General features: G+C 32.3%; 1 protein-coding gene across 1 annotated transcript; it reads left to right on the forward strand.

Annotated features, from left to right (window-relative positions):
• The first annotated feature begins 9,723 nt into the window (after positions 1–9,723).
• On the forward strand, positions 9,724–10,751 carry LOC120069472 (uncharacterized). Its single transcript, XM_039021244.2, has one exon. It carries the CDS (start codon positions 9,846–9,848, stop codon positions 10,527–10,529), a length of 684 nt encoding a protein of 227 aa, XP_038877172.1. The 5' UTR covers positions 9,724–9,845; the 3' UTR covers positions 10,530–10,751.
• The last annotated feature ends 714 nt before the right edge of the window (positions 10,752–11,465 follow it).

Consider the following 11,465-nt stretch of genomic DNA (forward strand, 5'->3'; position numbering starts at 1 on the left):
GATCTATAGTATACGAAAAAGGTTGATGCTCTATTCTGGTAACACTATCAGATGCAACCCATTCTATAGTTGTTACAAGAAGTTGTAAAGTGCTACAAATGAAGTGATCCTGATTCATTCATGTGGTGACATAAGAAGTAAGGGCATTATATGTAATGAGTTTACATAAGATCTGTCACACCCCCTCCCAGATTACCCTTCTTAATCCAGAAGTGAATGTGACGACAGTAGTTACCAACCCTTTTGTGGCACTTACTACCTAACTAACATCCTTAACCTGCTTAGATTCCTAGAGTACATATATAACATTCATCAAACTAATGAGACTTTAGAAATAACCTCAGAACACCAGGGATCAACAACAACATAATTACATCATATTAACACATACAGAGTTCAGCGGTCCCAATATATTTTACTAGTCCCTAATATGAGCAACACATGTGTACAGACATTTACAGAGTAAACACTTAAAACTTCTCTCTAGACTTTGGACTTTAAACTGAAGTCCTTGAGTGGCAGAGCAGGATGACAGCCCTCTGGGGAGATGACCACTACCTGGGAAAAAAAAAACATTTGAAAGAATGAGCTACTCGCCCAGTGAGTGACTTAATAAAAACATAAATCTCATGCTTAAACTGAAAGCTAGAAAACATAATACTTGAACTAAAACATGCCAAGCAATGTGTACATAAAACTTTTAAAACCATTGTATTTGAAAACATAGCTAAACTGATTCCCGATTGAGAGTGAACCCTTTTGCTCGATCTCTCAATGTCAGATATCATGTTTAAGAGAGACCCTTTTGTTCGATCTCTCAAACATAAGTCTGGGCAGAGGTGAGAATCCTTTTGTTCAACACTTAAGAGAGAACCCTTTTGTTCAATCTCTCAAACATTAGCCTGGCCTGGGGTGAGAACCCTTTTGTTTAACACCTTTTAGCCAATGCTAAGATTGAACCACGAGAACCCTTGTGGTTCAATCTTATCGTCGGGTATCATGTTTAAGAGAGAACCCTTTTGTTCGATCTCTCAAACATAAGCCTGGGCTGAGGTGAAAACCCTTTTGTTCAGTACCTTACAGCCAATGCTAGGAAAGAACCCTTTTGTTCAATTCTACTGAACTGATTAACTGTTATACGTGCACGTAGAGCAAACTGGATATTGATGTCAAGGATCATAACTGAAGCAGGGTACCACTACTTATCACTAAACTAAGTGAATTATTTTGATACCTTCTCTATGTACTTCAGCATCAGAATCGTAACATAACTGAAACTAGGTAGTACAGCTCGGATACCTTCTCCTTGTACTTTAGTATTGAGCTGAAAATACCTGATAGGAAAACATTTTCAGAAAACATGCTTACTAAAAGCTTGATCTCATAAATCATAGTTTTCATAAGAATATAATTTGCTAAGCATGCTCAACAACATTAAGAGCACATATGCTTTAAAACATAATACAAATACTTGTAACTTAAACACGTTATAAAATCTTCCTTGAGAACTACCATTGTTCAATCATTGTACCAAAGCATATTTCATAAACTTTGTAACTAGCATGCGTTTATAAACTTTAGAGAAATTCATTACTTGGAACTTCTTGTAAAATAACCAACATAAAATAACTGTCAATAAAGCATGGATTATCAAAATATTTATAAACCATTTATAAATCATTTATAGTCACTCATGGGTCCTTCAAGTTTGCTTCCTTAAGGCTTGATAGGCTTTTCCAATGGGAGTTGAACCTACACATATAAGCATACTACTTAGTGTTTACATTAGCCTTCCTTTTAGGTCTACTCAATAAATCAAGCTCACATGCCAAACCATCACATTGTACCTCCTACCATTCACTTTGAGGGTTGGACACTTAGCCAATTTGGAGGGATTGGATGTCAAAAGAATGCACCCTTTGATCGCCCACACTCCCCACACTTAGAAAAATTTTGGAGCATCAAACTGCAGATTATATTCCAATAATTCATAACTAAATTTCTAGAACTGATCTCAAGGAAATTCCTTCTACAAACTTGCTCAGAATCAAGTTAGAAACATTACCTTAAAATTTTAGCTCGAAATTCCACATTTTTTTATCTAGAGATTCAACACTTCTTCATTGGCCCCAATTCAAGCAGTTGCCTGCTTGTTCAACAATTTTCAGTTCAAATTTCAAAAATATATAACTCGATTTCCAGGCCTCATCTTAAAAAGTTTCATTCTACAAAATTGTTTATAACTGAGTTAAAAATATTATCTCAAAAGTTTAGCTCAAAAATCTTCTTGATTCGTCATGGAGCTTCAATTCTTTACTGATGGCCTAGATTCACCTGAGAAATAAACCCTTCGTCTTTATTTTGCTCCTTTGGCCTTATTACGGCAAGTTTTCCTCCAGCAGCACAGCCACAGAAACTAGACACATAAGCTTTCAAATTCCACTGAAATTACACAAATAGCCCAAGTAATTTGTTCAAATCAATTAAATGAAATCGGCCTTCCTGCTTACCACCGCCCAAAATCCTGCATGAAATCTCCTTGGGCCACTTAGCCCACTAATGAAGATTAATGGCTGAGATAATCAAGCCATTTTCCTCCCACTCCATCACAGCACAATTCAGCATTAAATCTCATAGGATAGCATGGTCTCCTCTTGGTTTCCCATACTTAGCCAAAATTTGACCATTCTTTCCTACATAGCCATTCGAGAGTTCTCTTGTTCTTTAGTTTACTTTCTTTCTCCATCAATCCTAACCAAAACCTAATCTCATTACAACTCATTGGAAGACATCACATAACTTATACTTGCTTACTTAAGGTAATTAGGGTTCGGATTTTATAAGATCGACCAAGAAATAAGTCACTCCTACTTTATAACGATGTTTATTGTTTAAGATTGACTATTTCATAGCGATGACCTAGGTAACTTAACCTTAATCCTGAGCTAACTATGAACTCCTGTTTATTCGGGATTATCCTTATATTTGCATAGGTAAGGGTTGGCTCAATAGTGCCGACTCAATAAGTCTCCCATTTCAGGGGTAAGATCGGGTAGATAGCTGGGGACATAGGGTGCAAGATGGAATTCACTTCTACCCGTTTTCAGGGATAGTAGAGAGGTTGTTCCCTTAGGTGTTGATTTCAGGTCTTGAACAAGAGGCTTTACCCTCTCATTGGCCCGAGAGGGACTCGGTTTGATGATCGAATCACAAACCAATTTTTCATTAGAGGATAAGTGGGACTTAAGGAATAAGAGGTAATTTGGGGGGTAAAACAGTCATTTGACCCAGTTGTTATTACAAACAATCACAAAAAGCTCGAGTCACATCATATTTCAACCATACATATATAAAGAAGTCGTAACTGCATCGAACAAACAGATAACATGAAGGGCCCATTCATTTTGATCAACTGCAAACTTTAGCCAATCCCAATAGCAATCGGTAAAGGTAAATTCTCCAGGGACTTTTATAGTGGTCTTCCAACGAGTCTCACTGTCAATTATGCAACGCCCAAGAGTTAACACCCAATCAAAAGTATGAGCTTTGTTCTGAATTGAGGATTGTTATACCCACATTTTCTCCTTGAGTCAAGGGAATTTTTGCTAGTAATTCAAATGAGGTCATGTCGTTGTCCAAATCAGGCCATGCATTTGTGAATGGTCCAACTAATGGCTCCTTCACAAGTAGGCTAAGTCCATTGGTTATAGGTTGATTTCTATCTTCAAGAATTACAAGTTGTTTCTTTCCAGACGAGACATATTTTGTAAAGTGAACCATTTCTCTGCAAAAGAAAAAAATTAAGTGTCACCAAGGAGAAATAAGTTCCAATAGTACAATTTAAAAGAAGCAGGAAGCGAAAGATGGTGAGTTCCATGGGCCTTGGACATATGCTAAGACCGTATGGATAGAGAAGATTGAAGGAGCCTTCTAATGTCACTATCCTTACATGATGCAAGCACGTTTGATGATCGGTCCTCTTTAAGGTTAAGACAATTCGATAGGGTTAGATGATCTGGCCCTTCCTAGGGCAAGATGATCCGACCCTCTCTAAATGTAAGAGGATTCGACAAGGTCAAATGATCCAGGCCTCACTAAAGGCAAGATGATCCGACCCTCTCCAAAAGAAGATGACCAAGCCCTCTCTAAGGGAGGACGATCTAACCTTCATTAAGGGCGACCCTCTCTAAGAGTGAGACAATTCAGAAGGGTTAGATGATTTGGCCCTCACTAAAGGAAAGATGAGACGGTCTTCTCTAGGAGGGATGACCCGACTCTCACTAAGGGCAAGATGATCCGGCCCTCTCTAAAGGTGAGATGATTCGACATGGTGAGATGATTCGGGGCAAGATGATCCGACCCTCTCTAGAAGAAGATGACCCAGGCCTCTCTAAGAGCAAGATGATTCTCTAGGGGAAGATGGCTCGACTCTCCCCTAAGGCCAAGATGATCTGGACCTCTCTAAGGTCGAGATGATCTAGGTCGAGATGATCTAGACTAGATGAGTCAGTCTTCCCTAAGATCAACAAGGGTGGTAGTCGCATATTGAGATATGCGAAAATCAACAAAGCAAAAAAAAGAAAAAAAAACGTGAAATAGAAAAGGGGGTTAATTTGTAAAAAAATGAAAAGAAAAAAAAGAGAGAGAGATAAAAGAAACCAAAAAAAAAGAAGAAAATAAGATTCTCTCTTTGCCTTCTTCCGTCGTCGTTGGTCTTCAGCAGACGCTCACTGCCGTCTTTCTATTCTTCCGTCTGTCGCCCAACCGTTGCGGGCTAGAAGGAATAGGATGTTTTCTTCAATCTCATCCATGTCGGCATTTTTCACCAATCTTCACTAGATCAAAGATCTAAGGGCTACACTCGCCGATTGGAAATGGTTTAGGAAGTCGACGAACGCATCAGAGATTTTCTGGTGATCAAATCACGTTGGATGTAACTGGCCTTCGAAACGTTGACGGATGATGGTGGAAGAAGAAGAATCAAACAAAAGAGAGCGATTTTTTTTTTCAAAAACAAAAAAGAAATTACAAAAGAGTAAATGAATTTGCAACCAAAATTTCGCGCTCATGAAGTGTTCAATTCATGGTGTGTTCACCCAATTTATAGCGTAAGCGTAAATCTTGATTGATTTAGATTTTCCAAATAAAATCTTTTTGAATTAGGAAATCTGATTAGGTTTTAATTTCATTATTTTTTTTATTTAAACTACATTTAAATTTGGTCATATTCTAAAACTTATTTTAATTTTAAATCCTTTGAATTTTTTCCTCACATCTAATTAAATTGTGTAGATAAAACCTCAAATTAAAAAAATTGGCTATATCCCAAATGTTACCTTAAATTCAAATTATCCAATTTTGAGTTTTTATCTTCAAGTCAAAATAAATTGTAGATAAAAATCTCAAGCTATCTCAAATTAAAATTTTAGCATAATTTAAATTTTATCCCAAATTGAAAATAAAAGTTTAGGTCTTATCCTCAACTTAAATTGGATAAAACTTTAAATTCATCATAAATTAAAAATTTGGTCATATTCCAAATTTGATATTAAATTCAAATTTCTAAGCTTTTATCTCCAACTCAAATAAAATTAGGGATAAAATCTGAAATTTTTCATTAGGTTAAAATTTTGGTCATATTCCAAATTTCATACTAAATTCTAATTTCTAAGCTTTTATCTCCAAATTATATTAAATTGTGGATAAAACTTGAAGCTTTTCTTAAATTAAAGTTTGGTCATATCCCAAACTTTATCACAAATTTTAATTAAACTTATAAACTAAATTCATGGTTTGATTAATTTGACATATCGAAGTCAAGAATAAATTATTTGTATTTCGATTCTAATTTCATCTTTTTTTTTCGAGATTCATCTACCTACATCTGTGCATAAATCTCGAAAATGGGGCATCTATTGAAGGAGAAATTTTGAATCAATCACAAATTGTCACGTCATTTACTAAATTAATGACAAAATTACAAGTCATCAAATTTGGGGCCAATTAGGAGTTGACATGTATCCCAAATTGAAGTTGAAGACAAATTCCGATGACGCCACGTGTTTTCATCACAATGGATTGAGTAAAATTAATTTGGCCCTATTTTATATTATAATTTGAGCTATAATCGAGTGAAGCCCAGAAATGAGCTTAATTTGACCCACATGTCAAAGTAGGCCCAAGTCCAACCCAAAAGTCAGCCCCATGGACCAAGCCCAAGCCCACAAGACCCATCAGAGAACTCTATAAACAAAGAAGCTCTCTTCATTTGTGTAGATTGACAATTCTACACTTTAGAGAGCGTAGAGAGAATTCTCTACAATCAAAAGACTCCCTTACTCCTGAAGCTAAACATCCCTTGAAGGCACAAGTCTCTTGAAGATTTAAAGTTTCTTCCAATGCTTCGACTTCAAGAACATTATGCACTCCGCTTCCATAAATCAAGCATATGCATTTAACTGAAAGAGAATAAGGGGATTAAATACTAGAGATCGAACCACATCGCATCAAATCAACATCAACATCAACCAAGTTTAACTCCACGTAATACGTTTCTCGGGAAACCTCATGCGAATAAATTGAAAGGCAATCGGAAACTATATAGTAATTAACAGAAAATGGAAGATAATCAGATGAAAATCAAATGACAATAAAAAAAAAAATTACTTAGTAATTAATTGACAAAGATGATAGGTAATCAAATATCAATCATATGGTTATCAAATGATCAGATAACAAAATATTGGTTTTTGTCAAAAATCACAATCACAATCACAAACTACTTAGTATCAAATAAAAATCACATATAAATTAGATGGGAATCACAAATTACTTAGTATCAAATAATAATCAAATGACAATTAGATAGCAATCACAAAGTACGTGGTATCAAATAACAATCTGTATTAACCAGCAATCAAACAGTAATCAAACAACAATCAAATAATAATTGATATCATTGACAATTAGATGGTAATCAGATGGCAATCAATCAATAATCATATGTTATCATGCTTTTTTAACTATGAAGGCGTTTTGGTCATCCGGATATTTCAATTGGACTGGACTTGTTAATTTTAACATTCCTACAAACTTTAAATTATTGTGCTCTAGATTTAATTTTCATTTTTAGTTTTGCCTTTAGTGCAAGTGTCTTTATAATTAATTGCAGTATTACTACTTCAAAATTTTCTTTACAATTTTTATTATATTTTAATCATCCTCTCTCCCTCTCTTTATTACCATATTTACTCAAACATCCATAAATATTCCACAAATCCTTACAAAATTAAAATAAATAATATTCCACAAGAGAAAAAAAAAGAAGTTACCTTTGAAGATAAATGTTGTGTCTCTATCCATAATGTTCTACACGTGGTAGACATCAAATTAAGTTGGGTCCCACATCGACGGCTGATGATATTATGATTAACCAATCATGGTTCTACATTTAAGCTGAATCGTCCACGTGTAAAACTAATATACATTGAAATAACCCTAAAACTTGAGCGGAACATACATTACATTATCGATTAAAATTATTGTTTGGGAAATTTGACTTGTTTGCTACTTTCTTTTTTTTTCTTTTTTCTTTTTTCTTTTTTCTTTTTTCTTTTTTCTTTTTTCTTTTTTCTTTTTCTTTTGAGAAAAACAATGTATTTTAATTTCTTTTGATGTTTTGTCATCTAAAATAAAAACAATTGTTTTGATTTCCTCTTTGTTGATCTTTGTTGTCCGTTTTCGATTTTTCAACATCAACCAAATTTCACCTATTATTTTTACAGAAAAATATACTTATGGATGACAATGTAGAGAGTGTTACAGGAATGTTTCTAAATTAGAGGTATACGCAAAAAGTGTAGGATTTAAAAGAAAAAAAATAAAGAAAATAGTAGACAGAAATATGAAATTTTAGAAGATCATATTGTCATCTATAAAATAAATACTCTTCGAAACACAAGCTACAAATTCTAGTTGTTATTGAAGATCTAGTCACATATGGTAGAGTAAATTTCACCTATTTATCTTAGAAACTTAATACCAAGTTCTTTTTTATATTGTTTAAAAATGTCAATTGATTTTTTAATGTGAAACTTATTTTATAGGAAGGAAGACAAACGTAGGTTTTTTTTCCTTTTCTTTCACACATGTCCAATAATTGTTTGTTATTATTAATAATTAAAATATAACTTTGATTTAAATGCATTATATTATTTTCAAATTAATAAGAAAAAAAGGGAAGATTTTCAAAAACATAAAAATTTGGAAAAATATTAACACAAATAGAAAATTTTAATTATAGTTGTGATAGACATTGATGTCTATAAAAATTGATAGAAACCGAAAGAAGTCTATCAACGTCTATCAGTGATAAAAACTAATAGAAGTCTATCGATGTTATCAGTGATGAAAATTGATAAAAGTTTATTATTAATAGAGGTTAATAGAAGTCTATCAATGTTTTTTTTTTTTTTACTATTTTTGTAAATAGTTTGACATTTTTTATCTATAAAAATTTCTTAAAAAAAGAGATGTAACAAGAAAAAAAAAAAAATATATATATATATATATATATATAACAAAATAATACTAGAACCTTTATTATTTTTTTAATAGAAAAATTGAAGTATGCAACTTAGATATCATTTGTACAATCTATAAAAATAGATTTTATTTTTATTGTTGGTTGAAACAAACATAAGAATCGAAACGGCAGTTAATGAATTTTGATGTATCAAAAGTGGAATAATCTTAAAGAGAATTCCCCACTCATTACATTAAAGACTATTTCCATTTACTTGTCATCTTGTGATGAGCTGTCATTACTCATTATCTGTTGTGTTTCAACACAATTTTTTTATTAAAGAAAAAAAAAATTAAACTACTTTATCGTTTGTATATATCAAGACAACTTAATTTGATAAACATTAGTTAAGAGTAAATAACAAAAATATCACAAGTTGAAATCTCTTGCCCTTCCATCAAAGAGTTACCGTCTAAGCGAATTCACAATCTTTATAAGGTATATGAGTTACTCCTCTTCATTATCAATTACTTTTAAGATAGACTAGATATATTTATCTAATATGTTATCAAATTTCATGAAACCTAAAAAATTGGCTTTTATAATCCTATGTGCTAGCGAATGTTATATGTGTGTAGTACCTCTTTCAATCTATAAGAATCAAGATTAAGTTAACGTTCATTTCATTTTTTTGTCGAAAGACAATATATTTCTAGTCTTTCAGTAAATAATGCAATGACTAGACATCATCAAGTCGACGATCATACAAGGAAATTATTCAATTGCAGAAAAATTGCTTTCTAGTGTCTCGAAGAATGATGAAGTCAAAGAGATACCATCTTGAGCAGCATGTTGAAGGACTTTCATAATCTTTATAAGGTAGATGGATTATTAACTCTTCTAATTTTCAATTGATTTTGAGATAAAACCCCAAGTTTACCTAACAATAGTTACACTACATATTTAAATTCTCTATCATATATCTTACAGTAATGTGTAAAATGATACCTAGACACCATTTTTGTTGTTTCAATCTCCTCAAATAATTTCGGGACTACCAAAGTGCCCTATTTTCGAGATAATAAGTTCGAGAAAAATTAGAGAGGGTAAGATAGTAATTTGAGTTAACTCAATAATTAGATAGTAATTTGAGTTAATTCAACAATTAGACACATATTCTCAACAAAACCTTATAAAAAGACCTAATCATGCAATGATCCTTTGAAACTCATATCAGACTAGTTATAAAAGGGACAATCCTCTTGGAATCTGTCTCTCAAATCTCTCAACCCTCCTTCCTTTTCTTCTTCTTCAACCCAAAATGTCATCCAATTCAATTTCACCTCAAAATCTATTAGTAGTAGACAATTCATTTCTTCCCTACAACAAACCCAAATCACAATCTAATTATAATAAATATGCAAATGATTACATATTAGCCTTCTTCTCTTCCCTATTATTCCTTCTCTCTATTTTCATTATCTTTATTTCCATCTTCAAAAACCTCTCTTTGCCATCTCTCTTCAACAGCACCATTTTCTGGTTCTTCATTTCCAACACTCTCATCTTTATCATTGCTGTTGATTATGGTGTTTTCTCTCTCCCCCAACACAAAAGTTTCCATCTTTATGAAGATTTCTCACCATCCAACCCAAAGTTAAATCATTTTCGACTTCCAAGCTCTTCACTGGTAGTATTTGATGAAAAGAAAGAAACCACACGTGAGAAACTGGAACTTGTGGTTCAAGGTCGACAACTCGATTCTCCATGGAAGATGACTCCGGCGAGAACTTGCCGGCGGAGGAAGTCGGAGAAACCAAAAGGAATTGTGTCAAAGGAGAGCAACAAAATGATGGGGAAGAGATCAGAAAGTGTAAAGTATGAAGCAAAAGAATTAGAAGAAAATGAGTTTGAAAAGATGACAGATGAAGAATTGAATAGAAGAGTGGAGGAGTTTATTCAAAGATTTAATAGACAGATGAGACTTCAAACTAAAATCAACTGAATTAATGTCTTTTTTAAAAAAAAAGGGCCATGAAGGTTTAGTTTTAGAATAATAATAATAATAATGAGGAGTCGAAATGTTTTGTTGTTTGTGGCCGACCTATATTTTGTTTTTTTAAGTTTTGTTTGTGTCTGTAAATTATAGGCTGTATTGAGACTTCCTTGAGATCTGTCTTTTCTTTTTTTTCCATTGTTCTTTTGCTAAAAGTTAAGAGGCTTTTGACTTGCTTTCTTTTTTGTGTTAAAAATAAAATTTGTTAAATTTGTTGCCCTTTGTATTTATTTATTTATTTGTTTGTTAAATTAAAATTTACTTATCCTTGTAATTATGTCTTCAACTTCAAAGAAATGACAGTTAAAACTACAACGAGATTAAAGACAATTAAAAAAATTAAGTGAATTTTTTCTTTTGTATTTGATAATAAACGAAAATGAGAGATAGAGTTATCAATCTTTAAAATGATCATTGATATCTTATCTAGTTCATATATATATATACTTTGAAAATGCTTTAATTAAACAAATATCTTTTTTTTAATAATTATAAATTTGAATGTATTAATTGATTATCATAATTATAAATTTTTAATTTTTTTGAAAATTTGTTGGTGGAGGAATCCAACTTCTGATCTTAATTTTTTTTTTTTTTTTAAGATAAATTCTAATCTAAAGAGTGATAGTACATACTTCAGATAAATTTATATTTGATCTTTTTGGCCAATAAAGCTAGTTAAAAAGTATCATCTTTCAGTGTTTTTAATAAGTTGCTACTAATAGTTATATATATAACAAATCCACTTCAACTAAAGAAAAAGAAAAGAAAATTGTTTAATTTAAGGGTGTTAATATTATTGCAGATTAAAATATGATTTAATGTATGAAAGCACACCCAAAGAAATTGAGTAAAAAAAGGGGAAAAGTTTCACAAAAAATGTCA

Source organism: Benincasa hispida, chromosome 8, assembly GCF_027475165.1.
Source record: "Benincasa hispida cultivar pf3 chromosome 8, pf3_genome.v1.1, whole genome shotgun sequence".
Taxonomy (NCBI): domain Eukaryota; kingdom Viridiplantae; phylum Streptophyta; class Magnoliopsida; order Cucurbitales; family Cucurbitaceae; genus Benincasa; species Benincasa hispida.

What these genes read in the sequence shown, in the direction of transcription:
- LOC120069472 (XM_039021244.2), top strand. Translation starts at nt 9,846, where the DNA reads ATGTCATCCAATTCAATTTCACCTCAAAATCTATTAGTAGTAGACAAT.